Genomic DNA, 26,630 nt, shown 5'->3' with positions numbered 1-26,630 from the left:
CCATCTATATTTAAATATGGTAAGCTCCAATTATCAGCAGTATCTTGGATAATTGTCACCTGTGCTTCAGATAAAATAATCATATTCAGCACTGAAAGTTTTTCTTAGTTCACTACAGAACTGCTGCGCACTGGATTTTTTTTTTGTTTTTCGCACCGTCCTCTGAAAACTCTTGAGACTGTTGTGTGTGAAGATCCCAGGAGATCAGCAGTTGTGGAGGTACTCAAACCCCCGTCTGGTGCTAGCAATCATTGCATGGTCAAAGTCACTTAGACCACAGTTCTTTTCCCCATTCTGAGTTTGGTTTGAACAACGATTAAATCTCTTAAACATATCTGCATGCTTTTATGCATTGAGTTGCTGCAACATGTCTGTCTGTATCTTGTTTTACGGCGGTTGGCATCCAGCTTAATGGTGCATTACCGCCACCCTCTGCTCCAGAATGTGCACTAGACATACATTCTAAATCCCTTCACCCAATCACACACACACACACAAACCTACACTTCACCCTCCCATCTTTGACCATTCTAGTATCCTATTCCTGTTTATTCGTCATATTCTATAAAAAACCCCTGTACCCCTTAAAAATGCTAAAAATACCCGGACTTGCGCTCTCTCACCCATGCCCAGCAACCCTTTTAATGTGAATTCCTGCATCCCCAACTCTTTTAATTTATTTCTCATCATCTCTCTCTGTATCCCATACTTCCTGCAACACAAAACTACATGTTCTACTGACTCCTCTTCCTGACATTCCTCACACAATCCTGTCTGGTGTTTCCCTACCATTTTCAATGTTTTGTTTAATGCACAATGCCCCAGCCTTAACCTAGTCCACACAATTTCCTCTCTTCTGTTTCCATTACCTACCCTAGTAACTGCAACACTCTTTTGTATTTGATATAAATGCCTCCCTTTCCCCTCCCTGTCCCATCTTTCTTGCCACATTCAGTTGACTTTTTCCCAGATTACACACTTAACCTCTGCTTTACTGATACTAATGTGCATTTCCACATTTTCTTTCTTTAACGCCCTCTTTGCCAACTCATCCACCCTCTCATTCCCCTTCACCCCTACATGTGCTGGAACACATAGAAATTTTACCTGACCTCCCTGATTTGCAATTCTTGTAACTAACTGAAGGACTTCATAAAGTACATCTTGCCGACTGTTTGTGTGAAAAGACCTTAAACTTGCTAGAACTGAGGATGAATCTGAACATATCAATGCTTTGACTTGTCTGGCTTTCTGCACCCATTGCAACGCAACCAACACTGCCAGCATCTCCACTGTAAACACTCCTAACTTATTAGATGTTCTTCTGCTGATTCCAATTTCTTTTGCTGGTATAACCACCCCAAACCCTGTCACTCCTGTTGCAGGTTCCTTCGCACCATCCGTATAAATGTGAGTATAATCGCTATACTTTTCCATCACATGACAGTTAAATGCATTTACCAAATCTGTTTTATATCTTTCTTTCCTTTTTACCTCTAACAAATGCCAGTCTATGTCAGGCCATACAAGCTTCCATGGAGCTACAACCGGATAAACTACTGAAGGACTTATCCTCAGATCAAATACTCCACATTCTTTCGCGATATCATTCCCTACCTGACTAAAGGTATCCCTCTGAAACCTCCCATTTTTCCAGCACTCCTGCAACACTCGTTTACTAGGGTGAGAATCATTGTGCCCCTGCAAGTTAGCCCAGTAGTTTGCCATCAATTGCATCCTCCTTAGTTCCAAAGGCATTATTCCCATTTCTACCTGTAGGGCTGACACTGGTGACATTTTAAAAGCCCCACTGCACACTCTCAAGGCCTGAGCCTGAATCACATCCAGTTTCCTTATAAGAGACCTAGCTGCTGATCCATATACTATATTTCCATAATCCAATACAGATCTTACTAAAGCCACATACATTCTCTTCAAAGCTGAACAACTTGCTCCCCATTCCCTACCAGTCAAACATCTCATCACATTTATTACTTTTTTACATTTCTCCTCAACTTTCCTGATATGGTCTGCCCATGTTAATCGTGAATCAAATATAACTCCCAGAAATTTAAATGATGCAACCCTTTCTAATTCAACCCCATACATCCTTAACTTCTTCCCTACCTCAACCCTTTTCCTGGTAAAAAATACAGATTGAGTTTTGTCTACTGAAAATCTACATCCCCAATCATAACCCCACTTCACCACTTCATCAATTGCTTCTTGTAGTTTCCTGATTATATGGTCCATGTTCCTGCCTTTTTTCCACAAGGCCCCATCATCCGTAAACAGTGACCTACCAATATCCATTGGTACCTTTGTGAAGACATCATTGATCATAATCATGAAAAGTAATGGGCGAATCACACTACCTTGAGGTGTGCCATTTTCCACTATGTACTGTTTTGATAATTCTGATCCAATCCGAACTTGAATTTTTCTACCAAACAAAAAATCTTTAATCCAATTAAAAACTCTCCCACCAACCCCCATCTTGTGCAGTTTAATTAATAATCCTTCCCTCCACATCATATCATAGGCTTTTTCAATGTCAAAGAACACTGCCACTACTGACTCTCTATTTGCCTGGGCCTTCCTTATTTCAGTCTCTAACATAATCACTGAGTCCATGGAATTCCTTCCCTTTCTAAAAGCACTCTGATAACTTGCCAGCATTCCCCTTTTCTCAAGCTCATATGATAACCTTTCTGTTATCATCCTTTCCATTATCTTACATATACTTGATGTTAATGCAATTGGTCTGTAGCTAGTGGGTTTTGACAGATCCTTGCCAGGCTTCCTTATTGGAATTACTACTGCTTCTTTCCATGCACTTGGTAATCTTCCCTTCTCCCACATTCTGTTATAAAAATGCAGCAACTTCAAGAGCGCTCCTTCTCCTAGATTTTTTAGCATCACAGAGCATATCAGATCTTTCCCTGGGGAGGTTGGTCTCGATCTCTTTATTGCTCTCACCATTTCTGCTAATGTAAATGGATCATCAATTATATCATCTGTTCCTTCCCTCCTGTTTAACACACCTGGGTGTTGGCTCATTATTCTTTCCCTTCTTCTTCTCCCTTCTTCAGACAAATTTTCTGAACTGTGTATCAGTACAAATGACTTGGCCATGACCTCAGCCTTATCCCTACTGGAGACTGCAGTTTCCTCCTCAGATATCATTACTGGATATTCCCATTCCCTTCTATCTCCTCCCATTCTCTTAATCATTCTCCATATCTCTCCCACAGGTGTTGTTCTTCCTACCTTGTTGCAAAAACTCCTCCAACTTGCTCTTTTAGCTTGACGTATAGTTCTTCTCACCACTGCCTGTGCTTTCTTATATTGAACCAAATGCTGCATATTATGGGTTCTTTTAACTAGCCTGAATGCTCTATTTCTGTTTTTTACAGCCTGACAACATTCCTCTGTCCACCATGGTACCAGTTTTCTATTCATCCTATTTTTACTCCTAGGTATAGATCCTCCTGCTGCCATGATAATTGCTGAAGTCACCTGACTGTTTAATTCATCTACATTTCCAGAAATATCAATCTTTGTCAACCCTTCTTCACTCAACTTCTGGAACTTACCCCAATCAGCTTTTTCAAACACCCACTTTGGGGTTCCGCCACCTGGTCTTACTTCAACTCTTTCACCCACTGAACACAAAACTGGGTAGTGATCACTGCCTACTGTTGAAGCAGTCCAAACTCCCCAGTTACTAATGCCAGTCAAGGTATTAGACACTAACGTAATATCTAACACTGACTCAGTTCCTGTTGTTATATCTATCCTTGTGCCGCTACCATCATTCATTCACACCAAATCCCTTTATTCCATCAAATCTTCGATTACCTTTCCATTTGGATCTGTAATCTGATCCCCCCATATTGTGCTATGAGCATTGAAATCTGCACACCACACTACTTTATGTCTGTTTTGTCCTTGTATCTTTAATAGGCTGTCCAAATCCAACCTTTTATATGGATTGTAGTAGTTAATTATAACCACTCCCTCCCCTCTCTCCCACACTTCCACCACTATGTATTCCTGATCATCTCCTTTTTCCAGTACCCTATATGGTATACCTTGCTTGATTAACATAGCACAACCCCCTCCTCCCCCTATATTTCTATCTTTCCTTATCATTGTATACCCATATACCACAAAGTCTGAAGTTGGTTTCAACCAAGTTTCCTGAATACACACTACATCCGGTTTTACAACTATTTCTTTAATAAAGTGCTTGAATTCCTGGCTATTGGCCAGTAAGCTCCTTGCATTCCATTGTAAAAGAATCACCATAATTAGTATTAACCAACACATGACACTTCCTGGCTTGACTGATTACTGAGGTTCTCCCTCACTTCCTCCCATGTCAGTCCTACTAACCCTAAATGGTTTACTGCTGCTTTTACCACCAGCTGAATTTTGTCACTTTTTGACTTTACCTCAGCAGTACTATTAATCACTCCTGCAATGAATGTTACTAGAGCCTTTTTGTCTACATAAATCCTGTCATTTGTTCTTTGTTGCATCTCTCGTATCCCTATTGCTCCCTGTTCATTAGGAACATTATTCTGTTCTCTTGACATTCTTACAGCTTCTGCATAAGTGATCTTTCTTTTCACTCTTATTTCTTGAATTTTAGTCTCCCGTCTCACAACCTCACACCCACTATATGCAACATTATGAGCTCCTCCACAATTGCAGCATTTTGGTTGAACTCCTGTTCCGCACTTTCCATATTCATGATCACCCCCACATCTAGCACATCTCCTCTGCCTTTTACAGTTTTTAGCCACGTGTCCAAACCTTTGACAATTATAGCACCTCAGTGGCTTTGGCACATACACCCTTACTGGGTAACTCATGAAACCCAGGAACACCTTCCTTGGCACTCTTTCTTCTTCAAATTCAATCAATACTGATTCACTTTCCTTTTTCACTCCCTCCTTTGTTGTTTTCAGTCTTTGAACATTCATTACTTTCCCTCCTTTGATATTCCTCTTTATCTCTTCCATATTTATACTCATTGATATCCCCGTGATCACTCCTTTACAACCACTGTTTTGTGCTCCCACCCTCCCAGTGTATTCCACCTTGCATTTTCCTATCTCTTTTAGCTTGAGTGCTTTCTCAAGTTGTTCCTCATTCGCACATCTTACCAATAAGTTGCCATCATTAAGGACTTTTGCAAATACTATTTCCCCTATCTTATTTGTCAGAGTTGTTGTTAGCACAAACGGGTTAATTTTCTTCATATGTCCCTGAGCCTTCTCATTAAACCTAATTATGACAACACCTCCTCTCTGAGCTTGTTCATCTTCCTCACTTTCAGAGCTTTCTCCACTATCATCTCTTATTCTTTTATTCCCTTTGTCTTGGTTTTTATTCATCTGACCCCTCACTACCTCCTCATTCCCTTTATTTTTCCCTTCACAATAATCCACCTCTCCCCAGCTGCCTACCTCTGGTCCCAGTCTCTATCCCTCTCCTTCTCCACTTTCTTTCCCTCAACCCTGCCTCTTATCTTGTCCGCCATTACTGGACCCACATGACCCCCTCCCAGCAATTTCCGTTCCTTCCCCACTCTCTTTCCCTCAACAGGTTCCAAAACACACTCACGCATCAAGCAAAACACAGCCAGCTTCCAGTCAAGCCAACTCAGCCACCTCGAGTCAGCATCCCATGCCTAGCTCTGCTGCAACATGATTGGCTGATTAGATATTTGCATTAATAAACAGATGTACCTAATAAAGTGGCCACTGAGTGGAATCTTAAATGATAGATTGGTCTCAAATATTAGATCCCATAGAAGCCAGGGAGAGCTTGCTAGGTTAATTCAAAATTGGGTTGGAGATTGGAAGCAGACGGTGGTAGTTGTTTATGTCTTGGAATGGAGGCCAGTGATTAGTTGTGTGGTGCGGGTCAGTGTTGGGACTTTAGTTATGTGTTGTTTATAATAATTTATGGTAACTTAAATACTAATGCACAAAGCTTTATCAGTAAGTTTATGGATCAGGAGGTGTTAACGATGAATAAGATTATTGTAGAGTACATGGGGATCATGATCATTTAGGGAAGTGATAACCCCACTTCCCATCTAAGGGAACCAGAGCAGCATCATTAAACTTTAAATTATGCTCTCAAACCAAAGTATTTTTTAAACTTAGGAACTTTAAATGATCATGTATTTTGTTTCACTGGCTTTGCATTTTTACAGTTAAAGTGGATTATGTGAATGAATGTGCTGGCAAAGAAATTTACTTTTACATAGTTTGCAACAAGTAAAAAGGTGCTATGAACTAAGTCTACGATTATATTATGCTGTCATTCTCATCACAATGTTCTTCCCAGAAATGATTTTACTGTGGATATCATTTGATCACAGAATTAAAAACCCCAGGAGGAGATTATTTCATCCAACATACCTGTGACGGTGCTTTGATAGTTATTCAATTAATCCATTCCCCCGCTTCTTCCTCAAGGCACTGTAAATGATTCTCCTCGAGTATTTATCTAATTTTCTTTGGAATTTTATTACTGAAGCTAGCTCCATTACCCTTGCGGGCAATCCATTTCAGATCACAGCAATGTGATATGGTAAGAGCATATTCCTTTCTCAATCAAAGTCAAAGTCAAGTTCATTGTCATATGCATAAATACATATATGCACAGGTGCAATGTATAACTCACTTATAGCAGCATCACAGGCACACGGCATCATAAGCAGCATTCATTAGAAAAGCATAAATTATACACATCTTATACAAAAAAATACAATTGGAATGCTAAAACAACATCTCATTCAGTGACAGCAAAACCAAAGAGCTGATTTTTGACTGCAGGAGGAGGAAACTGGAAGTCCATGAGCCAGTCTTCTTCAAGGTATCAGAGATGGTGAATTCATTCATCAAGAGCTACCAGCATGCAAGTCCTGCTCTATTCTTGCAGTTGCCATTAGGAGCCTGAAGTCTCACACCACCAAGTTCAGGAGTAGTTATTACCCCTCAACCATCAGGCTCTTAAAGGAGGGGGATAACTTCACTCACTCAAACACTGAACTGATTTCACAACCTATGGACTCACTTTTAAGGACTGTGAAACTCATTTTCTGGATATTTATTGATTATTTTCATACACCTTTTCTATTATCATTATTATCATTTTCTTTTTTTTATTTACACATTTTTTTGTCCTTTGCACATTAGTTATTTGTCCTCTGTCGTGTGTGGTTTTACATTGATTCTGTTGGTGCTTTTTTTCTATTTGCTATGAATGTTCACAAAAAAACACATCTCATAGTAGTATATGGTGACATAAATGTACTTTGATAATAAATTTAAATTGAATTTAAGCTTTGAAAACAAATAATGTCCATTTCAGTACAAAGTGGTCGTAGTGTTTCTAAGTTGTCATGATGCTGGTTTTTGAACAAGAACTGAATGGTTGAAAGGAAATAAATGTTCTTGAACCTGATGGTGTGGGGTTTCAGTCTTCTGTACCCCTGCCCAATGGTAGTCATGAAAAATGGCACAGTCTGGTTGGTAGAAATCTTTGATAATGAATGTTGCTTTCTGTAGGTATCTTGCATCTCTGATTTCTCTGATGTAAATGCGGATAAACCACCCCTGAAGTTTATCCTCATTTTAATCCAAAATTCATTCATGACATTGAAGATCTCTATTAAATCTCCCCAACCCCCCTCCTCCCCTTTGGGGAAACAGTCACAGTCCCTTGAACTTCTTCACCTAATGGAAATCTTTCATCATTGGTATGACACTTATATACATTTTCAAAGTTGTTGATGTACTTTCTGAGGGCGGCACTGAAATTTGCATGCAGTATTTTGATGACTATGCAATAGTCATACTTATACTTTATTGATCCCGGGGGAAATTGGTTTTCGTTACAGTTGCACCATATATAATAAATAGTAATAAAACCATAAATAGTTAAATAGTAATATGTAAATTATGCCAGGAAATAAGTCCAGAACCAGCCTATTGGCTCAGGGTGTCTGACACTCCAAGGGAGGAGTTGTAAAATTTGATGGCCACAGGCAGGAATGACTTCCTATGACGCTCTGTGTTGCATCTCGGTGGAATGTACAGTACTGTGCAAAGTCTTAGGACATGTAAAAGGTTTCTGCACAGTACTGTATTTGTCAATGTGGAGTAAGTTTGTAAATTTGGCAGGAGTAAACAATGTTGGGAATGGCATGGGTGGAGCACCACAGGATGGGTGTCGGGCAGGTGGCAGAGAAGGAGTGCCGGTGGTGGGGAATGGTGTAGTTGCAGACGCACCCAGCCCTGAAACACCAGGCAAGGACATTTGATTCAAAACAATTGGTTTATTTATCTTTACAGAATGTCTCTCTGGTGCTTCCTACTCCTTCCCCTTTACCCAAATATGAGTCCCCTCTCCATGCCGCCTACCCACTCAGTCCATAATAGAGTCCCATATCAGAATCAGGTTTATTATCACGCACGTGTCATGAAATTCGTTGGTTTTTTTTGCAGCAGTACAGTGCAATGCATAAAATTACTACAATACTATGCAAAGATCTTAGGCACCCTAGCTGTATATACTTTTGCACAGTACCATACTTCGCTTTTTGATTCCATTGCATTAAAATAAAACCAATGATCCAATAACTTGTTTGTTCTGTTAGTTTCAAAGATTTATGGACATTAGCCCTAAGTTGGTGTTCTTGAACCTCTCTTAAAGTGGTACCATTTAGTTTCTTTGCCTTTCCTCATAGTTGTGTGCAAAATATATCAATAAATTTCATTAGCCATTTTTTCACAATCCTACTACCAATATGTTTAAGAAAATTTATAATAGTCTTCTCATTATAAAAGATATGTAATGCAATAGTGAATAATATGTAGGGACAAGCATTGGGGAAATAAGCTGATAATGCTTTTGAGTTATATTGGACAGAAGCATCAAGCTTTAAAGCTTGAGATTTAAAAATTTGGAGGAGGGAATGATTTCTTGTTGCTTTGTAAGACATTAGAGTCATAAAGCCCTATGGCACAGAAAGTGGTCCTCTGGCCCATCTAGTCCATGCTGAACTGTTATTCTGTCTAGACCCATCTGCCTTGACCTATGGACCATAGTCCTCCATACCCCTCATATTAAAGCATTTCCAATTTGTATGTGCCATATACGGAAACCCAAAAAAAGTTATACATAAATAGAGATATATGTTTGTTTTAAATACTGATTAAAGACTCATGTCCTTTGCTGATAATGTCAGCATTTATACCTCCTCCATTGATGTTTTCAAAATTTGTTGATCCATTTTTGTGAATCACCGTAGTCCATGTATGTTGAAGGTGTTCCCACTTCACTGATAAGTTGGGAGTTCCATGAAATTATTATTGTGTTAGGAGGTTGTGTATCAGAGGAAATATGCAGACCGTGATGTTGTGCTATATGGTCTATACTTGTTTTCATATATGGTGGATCTTCTAGTTTGGTGAAATGCTAATGATGAACCCTGAAGGTTTCTTGCTGCAGTGCATTTTGTAGATTGAATGTATTGTTAAAAAAATACTGTTTGTGGACAATCCGTATATAATACGGATTGTTGGATCAACTGAAATAAAAATATAAGGCTTTGATTATACATAGCTGGGATGACGTTATTATACTGGTGGTTCTGGTGCCCCTCTTCCTTCACTTTCATCCATGGTCCACTCTCCTTGACTGCTGGGTTTCTTCTTCTCCAGTCCTTTACCTTTTCCACCCTTCACCTCCCAACTTCTTTCTTTATTTCCGCTTCCCCCACCACCTGGCCTCACCTATCACCTTCTAGCTTGTACTCCTCCCCCTCCCCACATCTTCTTATTCTGGCATTTTCCCCCTTCCTTCTCAGTCCTGATCAAGGATCTCATCCCAAAATGTTGACTATTTATAAATTTCCATTGTTGCTGCCTGACTTGCTGAGTTCCTTCAGCATTTTGTGTATGTTGCTGTTATTATACTGTGAGGCCAAAATCTTTCATGTCCTTTGCATTGGAAAGTAACAGTTGCAAGTTATGTGCCTTTCAGTATAGAAAGCTGAAACCTGACAGATTACCTTTTGGGGTTCTTCACAATTAATTATTTCAAACCCGTTATCACAGCAGAACTGAAGGAAGCAACTACCTGTTGGAAGGAGCAAAATTTAAGAAGTGCAGTGCAAGAAAATAATTATGTTCACCTTTTGTGTTTCATAAATCCTTGTTTAAAATGTAAACACTTTTGATCACTTAACTGCTTCAGTATGTCACTATTTTATGCATCTTCTATTTTTTGCTTTTTTCTCATTTATTTTGCTTTATTTCTTTCTCTCAGTGCTTGTCATGATGTACTGAAGGTGGGAAGTCATTCCAGTATTTAATGTGATAATTGGTAATTATCTCTACCAGGTGAAAATTCTTCATGTATGAATATGTTGTGTTTCATCTTAATGTCATTTTACAAATGTACATCCTGATAACCACAAATTTCTTTAAAGTTTACTCACCTTCCTTAAGCATACCCAAATACTCCAACAATTTCTGTTGTTATTCTAACACCTTAGTTTTTAGCAATTTACGTCAAGATGCAACCAGAAGTTGTTGCCTCTATCCTGCATTTTATTTAATAGTTGCAATTCCAAGCTAAAACTCAGAAAATTTCATTGCATCAATTGAAGTATTTCACATTTGTTGAAGTATGAAAGCAGTCTCTTTTTTTTCAGTTTATGGAATCCATCCTTTGACATTTTGATAATTTTATTATAAGCTTGATGTGCCATTCTGTAGGAGTATAATAGAAGTTACCTTTTAAAATTTTCTGATGTGGAAATGGGAAAGGACTTAATTTAGAATTGGAATTCCTACTTGCACTTCATACAGTTGTCAATCAGGCCGGGTGGCTGCTCTCAGACCCCTCCTTATACCTACTTCTTAAAGAAGACCCCACTCCGGACCATTAGAAAACTGCCTCCAACACCATCACTGACCTCATCAACTTTGGAGAACTCCCATTCCTGCCACCAGACTCATAGTTTCCTTATCCTGCACTGCTCACTTGTACCTCCTGCCCAAGATTCACAAACCTGACTGTCCAGGTAGGCCCATTGTCTCTGACTGCTGCTGCCCCACTGAACTCGTATCCTCATACCTTGTCTCCATTCTATCCCCCTTGGTACAGTCCCTTCCCACCTACATCTGCAACACTCCTCATGCTCTTGATCTCCTCAGTAACTTTCTGTTCCCACTCCCTGACTGCCTCATTTTCACCATGGTTGTCCAGACCCTTTCCACTTCTATCCCCCCCATCAAAAAGGCCTTAAAGGCCTTCTTTCTCAATAAAAGAATCAACCATTTCCCCTCCACCACCACCATCCCCCATTTGGTACAATTAGTCATCACACTCAAAAATTTTTTCTTCAGCTCCATCCACTTTCTCCCGACTCGAGGGGCAGCCATTGCACCCACAATGGGCTGCAGCTATGCCTGCCTTTTTGTCGGCTATGTTGAACAGTCCATATTCCAAGCAGTCCCCACTAATGCTCCCCAACTCTACTTCTTCTACATGCTACATTGATGACTACAATGATGCTGCTTCTCGCACCCATTCCGAACTTGTCAATTTCATCAACTTTGCTTCCTACCTCCACCCTGCCTTTAAATTCACTTGCTCCATTTCTGACACCTTGTTTCTCTTTCTCAGTCCTTCTGTCTCCATCTCCGGAGACAAACTGTAGACCGAAATCCTTTAAAAACACTGATTCCCACAACTATCTTGGCTATACCTCTTTCCACCCTGACTCCTGTAAAAATGCTATTCCCTTTTCTCAGTTCCTTCATCTCCAGCGCATCTGTTCCCATGATGAGGCTTTCCTTTCCAGGACATCAGAGGTGTCCTCCTTTTTCCAAGAATGCGGTTTCCCTTCCTCCACCATTATTGCTACCCTCATCTGAATCTCCTCCATTTCCTGTGCATCCATGCTCGCCCCATCTTCCCGCTGTATTAACAGTGATAGAATTCCTCTTTTCCTTACCAACCGCCCCATGAGACCCTGCATCCAACATATCATTCTCAGCAACTTCCACCGTCTCCAAAGGGATCCTACCACCGAACACATTTACCTCTGCCCTCTCTCCACTTTCCAAAGGATTCACTCCTTTCTTGAATCCTTTCTCCATTAATCCCTTTCATTTAATTTCCTTCCCAACATTTATCCTTGCAAGTGGCCAAAGAGCTACACCTGCCCCTTTGCGTCCTCCCTCTCTTCCATTCAGAGCTCCACACAGTCCTTCCAGGTGTAGCAACTCTTCGCCTGTGAACCTGTTGAGGTTTCCTATTGTTTCCGGTGCTCCAGATGCAGCCTACTTTACCTTGGTGAGCCCCATCATAAATTGGGGAACCGCTTCATTGAGCACCTCCGCTCCACCCCCAAAAACAGAACTTCCCAGTGGCTAAACAATTTAATTCCAATTGCCTTTCCCATTCTGACATGTCATCTAATGGCTTCACTGCAATGATGAAGCCATCCTCAAGGTGGAGGAGCAACGCTCTTATATTCTGTCTGGGTAGCCCCCAACCTGATGGCATGAATATTGATTTACCCCCTATGGTAAAATAAAATTCCCTCCCCTGCCCTTATGTTCCCCACTCTGGCGTCTTACCTCTTCTCACCTGCCTATCACATCCCCCGTGCTCCTCCTCCTTCCCTTTCTCCTATGGTCCACTCGACTCGCCTGACAGATTCCTTCCTTTCCAGCCCTTTACCTTTCCAACCCACCTGGCTTCACCTATCACGTTCTAGCTAAATCCCTTCCCCTCAATTTGTTTTGGCGTCTTCCCCCTTCTTATCTGGTCCCCAAGAAGGGTCTCACTTGAAGTGTCGACTGCTTGTTAATTTCCATGGATGCTGCCTGACCTGTTGAGTTCCTCCAACAGTTTGTTTGTGTTGCTTTGGATTTTCAGCATGTGCAGAATTTATCAGCGTTATTGCTCTAAATGTAGTCCTTCTTGCTGGGCAACATATCTGGAAGTTTCATGACCATTGTCCTCCATTTTCTACTCAACCTGTGAATGGAGGGAAATGGAATGTGTCGTAAGAACTTTTGCGCTTAGGTTGTGCACTGTAATCCCTTCAGTTAAATGCAAAATCAACTTCAGACCAGAATTATTTGGGACAAAGAAAGTTATTTTGGTAAAATAATTTACAATATTTAAAGTTATTTTGAAATTAATTCAACATTATGGAACAAAGCCTAAATAAAACAAGAATGGGCCATTATGTCATCTGATCTCAATAAAATGTTGAATGTTCCACTGATGGTTCAAGCTTGTATGTCACATAATGATCTGAAATGAATGACAAAAGAGAAGGTGGAATACAGTTAAAAACAAAATGTTCACAGGACAACAAAGAAGCCATCAAAGCACTGAATCAAAATAAAACTTAGTTGACCTGAATACATGATCGTCAAAGCAACAATTTACTCCGTGAGGGATTTAGTATGTCTTCAGAGTCTGAACAGTCTGGTAAGTTTGATACAGCGTTTATTTTCTTTTAAAAAATATCTCCTAGTGCAGTTAGTTCGAAAGCATTGTCCATAATATCTACTTTAATCAATTTGCTAAACTGAGTTTGTAATGTAATTAATTCACATGAATAACATTTGCTGTCCATATTAATAAATTTCAATTGAATTATTTAAATTATTCCATGCTTCTCTAGCATCTGCAGCAGTCCTACTTTTCCACTGGAAGATGAGTTCAAATTATTAATGAATTAAACTCTTTAATGTCTCCACAGATGAGTCACCTTCATCCAGATGTGCTGCATTTGTCCATGAGGCTATAAGCACAGAACGATATTGAGACCACAGGCAAAGGGAAACCAATATCTGTCATCGATATTATACCACCCAGGTTCACTGTGCTGAGAATCGTTGGAGAGATCTTTCTTATTTTGCTCGATAGGGCCTTCAGGACTGCATCTTGATCCTCCACAGGAACTTTACTGGAGCACAGAATAGAAACTGGGTATAGCATCAGTTATTATTCCAGGGCTTGCTGGAGGAGGATATACAGTATGTCTTAAACTCTATGTGCAGCAGTTAAAATCCTAGTGTGCAATGACTAAAGTCACCAGCATATTTTTATGCAGTGGGCCTTTTCATAGGTAAGCCAGTTGGTTTGTTCCACAAATTGATGCCAAAATAATAACCCTTCTCTAAACCACCCAATGTATTACCTTTCACAGTTGTACAGAATTTTGAGATCTTTCCTTCAAGATTCTGGGGCAGTCATCCAATTCTCCTCAGATGAGTTGGGCAGAATCCAGAGACCCATGCCAGTGTGAGATAGTTTGAATGATAGATACTCTAGTAGCTTGGCAGGTAGAATATTGCACGTCTGTAAACATAAGAATGTTGCATACTTTTAATGCACAAATTATGTTAAATCATTGTACAAATATAAATTATGTTTTCCGGTCATAGTTTCTAAAATAAATTTATTGCTCCAATGGTAGAGTTAGTACAGCACTGCCAACATTGCACAAGGACTTCCACATTTTGTTACAGTATTTTCTATTTATTTACTCTTAGCACCTCAAGATGCAATAAAGATAAATGGACGCATAAAGTTGTATTAGTTTTACTGGCCAAATAGTCATTTACTTTACATATAATGGTTTTCTAATTTTTTCGACATTGACGTTTATTTTCTATATACAGTATATTTCCACTGTCATCCTTTTTCCAAATGGAGCAAGTTTCCTATCCAGTTTTTATATGTATGGCAGAACCTCTGCATGTTGCTTGTTCATCCCTCTAGATGTGTAACTGAAGATTTAAAGAATGTTCAGTCACATGTGGGACTTCTATACCATGTATCTCCAGTCATTACTATATTCATGTACGAATGTTTTGACATCTTCCGATTATAACTAATAAATGTTTTCCTTCACATAAATGTTGCACGTGTCATTTCAATATGTGCTTTTGGTATATCAAAAAAAGTGTTTCAGCAGCAATTTTTTTCTTACTAAGTAACCCACATGACCTTTTTAGAACATAGTGTTAGGACATCACACCTCCATATGCAGAGTGCTAAATAAAGTTATTTAAAATGAACATATTCACAGAACTATTAAAAATTGAGTCTAAATAGTAATGAATGAAGTGCTGTAATCCTTCATCAAAATCCCATTGTTAGTTACTTTATCTGAGTTGAGTACTTTTAAAAAAAAATTGACTGCTGTTGTCTTCAAAATTTAAGTATGAAACCAAACTAGCTTTCCCAATTATAAACACAAGAAAGTTTGCAGATACTGCAAATCAAAAGCAACACACATAAAATGTTGGAGGAACTCACCAAGCCAGCCAGCATAAATGGCAATGAATAAACAGTCAACATTTCAGACTGAGACCCTTCTTCAGGACTGAGAAGGAAAGAGGAAAATGCCAGAATAAAAAAGGTGGGGTCGAGGGGAAAGAGGGTAACTGGAAGGTGATAGGTAAAGCCAGGTGGGTGGGAAAGGTCAAGGGCTGAAGAAGAAAGAATCTGATAGGAGATGAGTGTGGACCATAGGAGAAAGTGGTGGAGGAGGCTACCCAGCAGGAAGTAATAAGCAGGTGAGAAGAAGTAAAATATCAGAGTAGGGAATAGAGGAAGGCTGGGTGAGGGGGCATGGTTAGAAATGTAGGTACGAGATGGAGAAATCAACATTCATGCCATCAGGTTGGAGAGTACCAAGACAGAATGTAAGATCTTGCTCCTCCACTCTGAGGTGGCCTCATCTTGGCACAAGAGGAGGATGTGGACCAACGTGTTGGAATGGGAATTGGAATTAACATGTTTGGCCACCAGGAAGTCTTGCTTGTGGCAGATGATGTGGAGGTGCCCGACGAAATGATCCCCCAATTTACAATAGATCTCATCAATGTAGATTGCCCTGAGGTGACCTGTGTAGTTTCATAGGTGAAGTGTTGTCGCCCTGAATGGAGATGATGCAGGAGGTGTATGGGCAGGTGTAGCACTTAAATTGCTTGCAGGGATAAGTGCCTGGAGGGAGATTAGTGGGGAGGGATGAATAGACAAGGGAGTTGCGGAGTGGGGGAGGGAAGTGAAGATATATCTAGTAGTAGGATGCCTTTGGAGATGGCAGGTTGTGTAGGATAACGTGTTGGGTGTGGAGTCTGATGGGGGGGCAGTGTAGGTAAGGACAAGAGGAACTCTACCAATATTAAGATGGCGTGTAGATGCAGTGAGTGAAAATTTTGCTAGTTAATGCCAATGGAGGTATTAGCATATAGTTGAGAGTAGATTATGATGTCATAATGTAAAATCCTGAACTTGAATAGCTGTTGTGGCAAGATATTGGAGAATTCAGCCAGTGGATATTGCTGCCTTTTGGAAAGGAAAATGTATCACAAGCAAACAATTGAAACCTAGTAACTTTAAGTAATTGGTGTTAATTAAATCCCATTTGCAAGTCTGGCATATAACTCTATGTTGAATAACTGGTTAAAATCTGCATCTGAATTTACCTGGATCTGTGCCCTCCCACAACTGATCGGCTCAGTAAACGGGTCTAGGAATGGCAACTAAAGTTGAACTTGGTTAAGTGTGAGGTGCTGCTTTTTAGGAGGACAAGTGAGGGTAGGACTTCCATAATGAACTGTAGACCTCTGGGGAGTGTTATAGAACAGAGGGATCTGGGAGTACATGTAGGTCCCTAAAAATGGCATCACAGGTGGACAGAGTGGCGAAGAAGACTTTTAGTACACTGGCCTTCGTTAGTCAGGGCATAAAGTGTAGAAATGGTATGTTGCAGTTGTACAAAATGTCGGTGAGGCTGCACTTGGAATATTGTGTTCGGTTTTCATCACCCCTCTATAAGAAAGATATCATTAAGCTGTAAAGAGTGAAGAGGAGATTTACAAGGATGTTGATGGGACTTAAGTGACAGAGTAATGGAGAGAGGTTGAGCAGCCTGGGATTTATTAATTGAAACATTGGAGCATGAGTGGTGATAATATAGAGGTGTATAAAATCATGAAGGCATAGATAGGGTGAATGCACACAGTCCTTTTTCCTCGAGTTAGGAAATCAGGAACTAGAGGACATGGGTATAGGGTGAGAAGGGAAATGTTTAATCAGAAGTTGAGGGTCAGAATGTGGCCCAAATACAAAATGAGTTGTCAATGGAAGTTGTTGAGAGAAGTCCATTATTTAGAAGAAATTTGGACAGGATAGGAAAGATTTTGGGTGAAATGGACAAATGGGACAAGCTTAGTTGGGAAACCTGGTGGATATGGACCAGTATGGGCCTATTTCTGTACTGTATGACTCAATGCTCTAATGATGAATTTTTCAAAAAAAAACACATTGATACTACACAGACTATACTTATTGTAAGCAAATTGTTTAACTGCAATTTGATGTGAAATGATTTCTGCTATAGCTTGAAAACCTTTGAATAACTGAAGCTTTCTAATAATGAAAACTTTTTTTTTGCTTAATGCATTGCTGAAGTCTGCAACCTTATAAACTATTTCAAGATATATGACTTATGACAAGAGACATCTATTACAGTGTGATTTTTAAACACAGAATGGGAAATGTCAAGGAAGCAGGATAATTTCATGGAGCTAGATTAGATTCTCATTTCTGGTTTCAGTGGCGGTGAAGTCATTCCACAAAGCAAAACAAAACGGATGTATTTTGTGTCAGAAACTTTACCCCTTTGCATTCATAATGAGTTGTGTGCTTTGGAAGTGTACCTAATGCTTGATGTACAATCATTTACAAGCCTCTGGCTTCAAATTTCAATATGAATTTATTTTTACAATACATTTTCATTCTCTTTTATCACTAAAATGTCTTTAGGACATCAATTTAGAACAGAGAATAGGAGGAATTTCTTTAGCCAGAGGGTGGTGAATTTGTGGAATTCATTGCCGCAGACAGCTGTGGGGACCAAGTCACTGGGTATATTTAAAGTGGAGATTGTTAGGCTCATGATTAGTAAGGGCATCAAAGGTTATGGGGAGAATAGGACTGACAGGGATAATATATCTGTGGAGCAGAATCGATGGTCAAATAGCTTAATTCTGCTCCTATGTCTTATGATATCTTGGTCTTATTCCCTCCCAGGAATGTGTGTGTTATAAACTAGTTATCAAATTCAAATCCCTACCTGACATTAGTTCATAATCCTTCAATAGTTTAAATAACTAAAGAAGTAAAATGATTACCCTACTTGAATCAGCGCAGATTTCATTCTGTGGGTTAGTTTAAACATAATTTCCTGTACTTTGTCAACAATTACCTCATTACTTTGAATATCAGTAGATTTTGAACATGTATGGGTAAGTACGCTGCTGTCCATTGGAATTTTGCAGAATTGTATTAATGGCATGGGGAAGGCTTCAGGAATAAACCCACAGGAAAAATCCAGAGCTGGGGTTTGTAAGACAGTCCTATATTGAGTTCAAAGCTGCTGGCAACTCCTGCAATATTGCTGGTGCCAAACTGTATCAGTCTATGCTGTTCTTTTGGATTCATCAGCTGTGTGGAGAGAGAGAGCCTGCTACACAGCCAACAGGTTGCTTTCCATATTGTACTGCCCTGGCTTGAGTGTCATGTAGACAGCTGGGACGCAATAACCATGGTCGACCCTGATGAATGGAGGACCTCATTGTTTTAATCCAGCCTCACAATTTTAGTTTTGGTGTATATTGGACAAAGCGTGAGTTGTGGCCCCTTTTTATCATTCAGCCTTACCTGCATGATTTTGTGAATATGCCTAGACACATTTCTAGTGTGATGTATAATGCTCATGGGATGCAGAATGTGGAGCTTTTGTTAGGTAACTAAATAAATAATAGTGAGTGAGACAACTTTTGTAATGCTGCCTGCACCATAATTCATTCTTCACCATGTCTCACATAAAAGGGTACATTTTTGTCTGCTTTATAACAACCTCAGCAATCCTGAACCAGCACCAAGAAATAAGTGATGAATTTAGTCTTAATCAGTCTTTAAGCAGTTGTAGCACCACTCTCAGTTTACGGAATATAGACAAGTACAAATTAAACTGGTATTTTCATCTCAAATTCAGAAACTTTTGTGTTCATTCTAATTTAGTACAATTTAGATTTTAAGTTCTGCTCCCATGGAAGGGTCATTTTAAATTGCTTTCTAGTGTGCACATAACAAGTTTAATTACACTGCTTGATGAAGTACAGAGAGTTTGTCTGTCCAAAGCACCAAAATACAAATTATTTGACTATCAAGTATGTGGTCTTGCTGCATAAAGATTTACCTGCACTTCCAGGTTAACTGTTGGTTTGAAGTACTTTGAGCATCCTGAAGATAAGATCAATCCCTGGACTTTTATTTATCATAAGTCTGAATGTGTCAGCATTTAGCTCAGAGTAACTGACACATAGAAAAGTAAAACTCAAGACTATAATGACCTGTAACTAACCTTTGGTTGATGCCTGTAGAGAGAACCTTTGGCAACTTCCCTGATACTCACATAAGTCAGAGAGGAGCTGGAGGATAAATGCAGGTACATTTGGCAGCAGTACTTCACCAGTGAACCCAGCATTGAAAGCATATTGTATTGAGGGGCTGATGTTTTGCAATTTCATTTATTGTTGAGCTTGATTAAGAAGCTGTTCAAGTAAATGGATTTCTTAATTTTCTGTATTTTACTTTACATTTTTATTTAACCTCCAATAATCTAAAGTTTCTATTTTCTACTTAAATATTCATGAGAGTTCACAACCAGCTTTTATTCTTCTTGCTGGTTTACTCTCATATTCCACTTTCTCCCTCTTTATCAATTTTTTTAGTCAATGTTTGCCAGTTGTTAACAAATTCCTAATTCTTAGGTCTATTAATATCATAGTATTATAAGTCTTTAGTTTCTTTCTTTTATCATCCTTTAGTTAGCCATGAATAGATCATGTGAGGCCTTACTTCTTCATATGCAGTATCATAATTGCATATTCACAGGCTCCTAAGTTTCCACCCGTTAATTTAAAGTGAAAGATTGGAGGGTAGACTTATTTGATTTTGTAGCATGCACCAAATAGTATGTGGTACTTTCCAGCATTCCACTATGGTGCCGATAACCAGCTATTAAGCTGAAAGATTAGTTTTGTTTCTCGTGCCAGATCTATTGAGTGTTACCATATTTTCTAACTTATTTTAAGATCAAACTCCTTAAGCTTTACTGCAGATTGATTACTTTCATGCTAGTTGATTACTCTTGCATTAAAACAGGTAATGAAAATTGTCAAAAGAGACTAGAGTCATAAAATAAAAAAAAATAAATAAATGGCAGGATATGTGTTGTGGTTTGAAAATTATTGTTTCAATTTAAATGAGAACTGCAATTCTAGTTTGGTTTAGTATACTCCTAAACTCTTGTCAGTTACCTACTTGACAGCTCATGTCATTTCAGAGGTTGTTAGCAGTAGTATATTTTTAGGTTTATTGTGGTATGAGTGATTTGCTAATTACAGTTTCCAAGACTCTGTATGAGTGTTAACTGGGTAGTAGCACTGGCAGACACTGGGTGTCGGGGATCATCTATAAGTGTCTTGTTCGATAGAGAATGGCATATTCACTGCAGACAAGTATTTAAGTTGTCAGTGAGCAGCGTAAAGCTCTAAAAGGTTTTGCTTCACTCCTGAAATTTTTGAATGTAACATACTGGAAAGTGCAGCAATAATTTAAATACCTTCATGTCTTAAGACAATTAATTTGGTTCTCATTCCTCTTCCTGTTTAATAATAATGAAGTAAATTAATTGATTTCTTTTATATCAGTTCAGTAGAATGAAGTGAGTATTAGTTTGTGGCAACTGACATGATTCAAACAGGACATTTAAGTTTCCACTTGCAGGGCAATAAAATCATGTAATCAAACTTTTAATGACGAGAGTACATTATCTGTATATGCAATTTTCTGTGTTAAGCATTCTGATTGGAACTACTTACATAAGCCTATCACCCCTGCTTGGGTATAGGCCAATAGCAGTAGCAGTCGTCTATCCTGGAACAGTTTTTCAAATTGACCCCACGTATAGTCTATCTTCTTAGATCCTTCCTCTCCCAGGGATGAGGAATTTGAAGCTTCTATTGGTGTTTCTATAGCAATGGACTGGTACAGAAAGGGGTTGCCCACCCCTATGCCCACCCCTCCTCTTATTACAGGAGGGCATGGGCTGTCCATGGCAGAGTTGCTTGCAAGTACAATTACTTAATTAAAATATTGATAAACTTAAATATTATGCCCCATGCTGCATAGAACATCGCATATCATTTGTGAAAGAGGGCTCCAAGTCAAGGGTGTACAGAACAGGCTCAGGATCAAGCATACTTGCTTCAGCCAATGATTGGTGTGTCAAGGCTGACCTGGACGGGAAAGGCAGTTTCCCGGAGCAAATAGCTTTCACAACATTGCGTCCAGATATAATCGTATGGTCTGACACCAGTAGGGAAGTGGTTATTGGTGAACTCACAGTCCCCTGGGAAGACAACATCGATGAAGCCCATGAGCGCAAGTTAACCAAGTATGCAGAATTAAGATCAGAATGCAGAGACAGAGGGTGGAAGGTCTCATACTATCCATTCAAAGTAGGCTGCCATAGGTTTATTGCATTCACTCTCCAGAAGTGGCTGCGTGACCTTGGCTTCACTAGAAGAGAGATCAAGTCAACCAGCAGGGCTGTAGCTGAAGCAGCAGAAAAAGGATCAGCATGGGTGTGGACCAAGTATGTCCAGAGGGGCAGATAGACAGTGTATACATCTTTTGCAAACCCTTCAGTAGTTGCATAGACACCTGAAGAGCAGACTATCTGTTGTATGGAAGTGACCAGCAACTCTGATAGAGGCAGATGTCAAGTTTTTAAGCTCACCAGTGGAAGGTGGTGCTTTAGCACTGTTGGCCCACCACCTCGAGGGAGTCTTGATCATAAGCGGGCCAAAACTCCTGAAGACAGGTGGCAGATCAACTGATGATTCCACTGGTGATAGCACAGGACAGTTAACATCTTAGTCCACGTGGATTTTGTAACTCTTATATATGAACTAACACATTTAAATAAGACTCATCTTATGTACCTGTAATGCTGCTAGCTGCCCAGAAATATCAATTTACTTGCACCTTAAACCATCCATTTTGCAGTGCTGGCATATTGAAAATATAGACTAAGGCTACAGTATATGGCACAATACCAGCAGACAAGCACTTGCCATGTTCCTGTACAATTGCTTTCTCTGTTATTTGAGCAGTGGTGCTGATTACTGTGTTTTAAACAGGTTAATTCTTCTTATAAAATGACAGAGAGACTGGAATTTATGACAGATGATGGAGTAGAATTCAGTAGTATAATTTAAAGCCCATAAATTTGGCTTGTGATTTTCTTCCCCATAACCAGTGGTAGGAAGAATTAAAATAGCTCCATTTATAATTGAAGACTAACCCTTTTGCTGAAAAAAAGATTAATTAGATGTTTATATACCACTCTCGAACACTGGGAAAATATATGATTACGAAAGTAAAAATAGTTTATTTCAGATTTGTAACACTTGGTTTATGGCAACAGTGCTCTACTTAAAATAATCTACAATAATGCAGAATTATGTAATTGGAACTCTGTAGGTATCAATCAACCCTCATTAAATATCTTAACTGCACCATTTTGATCAAAACAGCTGGCCATACTTGAGAAAAGGCATCAAACGTAGGTTACTATTACCCTTTACCACGGTTCATTAGCATATATTCCAAAATGAGATTAACAGTGTGCTAGACAGGCTGCTGAAAATTCAAAGTACATCCATCAAACCACAGGGAGGTTCACTGCAATTCAGCTAAAGTGATAATGTAAGTAGAAAATGGAAACATGATTTTATCCAGTTTATTGTAAATAATGTGAAATAAATGCAAGATATAGTCCCAAAGATTTCTAATTTAAAGTTCATTGTATCTGCAATGATGTGTATGTTTTTGACATTTAAGGATTAAAACAAGAGACAGTAGAATTCTATCAAGTTTAGAAAAAACTAATGTCAAATGACGTAAGAATCCCATGTGTTATATCGAGGGCATAGTATTTATGACTATAATTAACTTCACTCAAGATCATTTCTTGGTACATACAGTTACTGTGCAATTACACAAGATTTTGCAGGAGTCAGCAGAATAAATTTTGTGCATATCATTACAATTAGTTTACCCGTTCAGAATGATATATTCTTATTGATAGCCGTGATCATGCTTTATTGCATTTATAAAACCAAGCTGTGTTTGCACAGAATGTGGCCAATTACATTCAATTTGCCTTACTATTACTGTGTTCAGCACAACAATGGTTACTTTTAGTTTAATGAAAATTAACAGTTAAATGATTTTTCAGCCTGACAATTGGAGTGTACCTTTGCCAGAAGCTGATTTTCTGTTAACAAGACCTCACAGTAGTGAAAAGTGGAAGTTGCTGTTTGCAATAGTTTGGCTTTGTGGCCTTCCATATTCCTGATAAGCAGATTGGGATCTTAGTTGTTAGACAAGATCACCTGCATATTAATGCTTGTCATAGATTTTTGATGACAAAATCAATTGATCACTTGAATCAGTGGTACAGATTTGCTGTGGGTTTCTTCTACTCTGTTCTTTTGCATGTGATGTGTAGCTGTGATAGTGAAGTAGGAAAAATTCAAAGAATTTTACCCATTGTTTCCTTCAAAAGCTTACAATGCTGGATTCCACCTAGTTTAAAAAGAAAAACGGGTAGAATTTAAGCTGCAATGATTATTGCTTTTGAGCTCTTCAAATTACTGTAAGCCAGTTGCTGTCAGAGGCATCATATATAGTAGTCTTTGCAGCTCACGTGGCAGAAAATTGAGTGCAATGTATAATGGGTAATTTTCCTCAACATCCAATCAAATTTGAAAGATATTTGAATCAGTTTGTTACAACCATGGATCATCAGATCATGTGAATATTGGCCACTGAAGATAAACTGAATGAGACAGCTGATTCCTATCATAGAGCTGACCATGATTCTTGAAATAATTTGTGACAGTGCGAAAACCATAGCACAATTTCTAGTTCAAGTTTATTGCCTTTCAATTTTATACATGCATACAGCTAAACGGAACATCGTTCCCTGGAGCCCACGGTGCAAAACACAGTACATACAGTCAAAAATTCCACATAGTTATGATGCAGCACATACTTACACAAAATAATATTAGGACAATTCCATGAGTGGCATGGCATAATGTGCAAGATACATGTCTGCATAATACCGTATAATGTTATAGGCACTATTTTAATAAAAAACAAGCAGTGGTATAGATATATGAAACAGCAGTAATAAAAATGAGATGTGGCCAGTGGCTAATTTACATTGTTGACAATTTGCAATTATTAAATATAGGTTTTTATGTAGTTGTTTGGTGTCTTAAATGATTGTATAAGAAAGACATCTAGAAAATCATCCTTTGGTAAGTAGTACTGAGTACACTTTGTGCATTGTACTCTTTCTGTAAAATGCATTCCTTTGTAGTCAATAGAATGAATTTTGGATGCAACGTAGTACATGCTGACAAGGCAGTGTAGTACATACTGTATAGCAATATTGATTCAATCAATTTCGATTCCAGCATCTTTGTTTTAATCAGAGAAATATTTGTATAATGTTCTCAAACACGAGAAAATCTGCAGATGCTGGAAATTTAAAGCAACACACACAAAATGCTCGAGGAACTCAGCAGGTTAGGCAGCACAGCATCTATGGAAAAGAATAAACAGTCAACTGATGAGTTCTGATGAAGGGTCTCAGCCTGAATGGTCGACTGTTAACTCTTTGCCATAGATGCTCCCTGGCCTGCTGAGTTCCTCCAGCATTTTATGTGCATTGCTTTGCATAATGTTCTGATTTGCGCTAATGCATTGGTGGCATCTCTAGGTAATTTTATCTGTATTAATAAGGATCAGATACTGTAGCAGGTCACTGTGTACAATCATCTGAGATTTCCCAATGCCAGTTTGGATGGTAAGACAGTGAAATTTTTCTCCTGCAACATCTTGAAATCCTTTGATAGAAGGCAAAGCTGTGTCTTACTTTCAGACCAAGTCTACGAGATTTTAAATGTCTCTGATATCCTGGTTGAAATTATTAAAATTTCTTTAAGTAAATACAATACTTTAAAATAAAATTGTTAAACAGTAAGAAACAAGAAATATTTATAGAATAAATAAAGATCATAAGAAATATCTAAGAACACTAAAGTCAAGTAAAGTAACTAAATAAATGGGTAACTGAACTTACCCTTTCCTTCCTAAACTCCAAGTTGGAAATAATTACTAAAATATGGGGATAGGAGTTTGGATAGAGATGGGCATATTATGTCTATGATATACCCACCCTGGAGAAGTTCCGTTCAGAACCACTGGTCCCAATTAGTCCAACTTGCCCAAGCATCACTGAAACCTATTTCTCTGTCTTCATTTTGATTTCTTTCAGCTTCTTCATATTTTGGTATGAAAATATTCCTTCAGCTCAGCATGGCAGCAGAAGCAAGTAACCTACTGACATTTCTTTTGATGATTTCAATGAATAGTTGCAAACTTTGAGGAGACATTGTGTTGCACTGCATCTGTTGATAATGAAAATTGAAAGCTAATTCAACGCGGCTGTGGGGTGGCAGGGTGTGGTGGAAGTAACCAATTGATCACAGATTAATTTGTGCTTAGTGCTGTTTCACTAATTAAATTAAAAAAAACTAAACAAACCTGAGCTGAATATTAGACAGTACTAGAGATAAAAAGGAGAATTACTTTTTTGACATGATATAGGTAAAAGTGGCCTATCCATTTTTTTTTGGTGCCTGAAACCAAGGCCAGTTTCATGGTGGTTTGGGTGGAATAGACATAGCAGATACTTGAATGGTCTGATCAACCTGAAAAGGACCCCACTCCTGACCATCAGAAAATTGTCTCTGACGTGACCTGATCGAGGTGTATAAGATGATGAGAGGCATTGATCGTGTGGATAGTCAAAGGATTTTTCCCAGGGCTGAAATGGCTAATATGAGAGGGCACAGTTTTAAGGTGCTTGGAAGTAGGTACAGAGGGGATGTCAGGGGTAAGTTTTTTTACGCAGAGGGTGGTGAGTACGTGAAATAGGCTGCTGACGATGGCGGTAGAGGCGGATATGATAGGGTCTCTTAAGAGGCTCCTGGACAGGTACATGAAGCTTAGAAAATTAGAGGGCTATGGGTAACCCTAGGTAATTTCTAACATAAGTACATATTTGGCACAGCATCATGGGCCGAAGGGCCTGTATTGTGCTGTAGGTTTTCTACGTTTCTACAACTATGCTATGTAATAAAAAAAAAATTCACCCTCAGTTCACTTTTAAATTTCTTCTTTATTACCTTTGAAACAATTACCCTGAAGTTCTAGACTCCCTTGCTCTCGGGAAAAATGATTGACTACCCACCCTATTTCTGTCCCTCATAAATTTATAAACTTGTGTTAATTTTATAGTCCACAGTCTTAGACATTCCAGTGAGAATAAAACCAGCCTATCG

The 26,630-nt window shown here is 38.9% G+C and overlaps 1 protein-coding gene across 3 annotated transcripts in view; it reads left to right on the top strand.

The window, feature by feature from the left end:
* Positions 1-26,630, top strand: part of pcdh7b (protocadherin 7b) — a 418,393-nt gene that overhangs the window by 31,598 nt on the left and 360,165 nt on the right. The window contains exon 2 of one of the 3 annotated variants that reach the window (XM_072252918.1): positions 13,820-14,965. The exons of the other annotated variants lie outside the window; for them this stretch is intronic. Within the exon in view, the coding sequence (XP_072109019.1) occupies positions 13,820-13,867 (48 nt within the window). The 3' untranslated portion in view covers positions 13,868-14,965. Of the gene's footprint in view, positions 1-13,819; positions 14,966-26,630 lie in introns of those variants that run through there. 3 annotated transcript variants of the gene reach the window in all.

The sequence above is a fragment of the Mobula birostris genome, chromosome 3 (assembly GCF_030028105.1).
Source record: "Mobula birostris isolate sMobBir1 chromosome 3, sMobBir1.hap1, whole genome shotgun sequence".
Classification (NCBI taxonomy): Eukaryota; Metazoa; Chordata; class Chondrichthyes; order Myliobatiformes; family Myliobatidae; genus Mobula; species Mobula birostris.
Note: the sequence above shows the minus strand (reverse complement) of the source record. Positions and strands in the feature narration are given on the sequence as shown.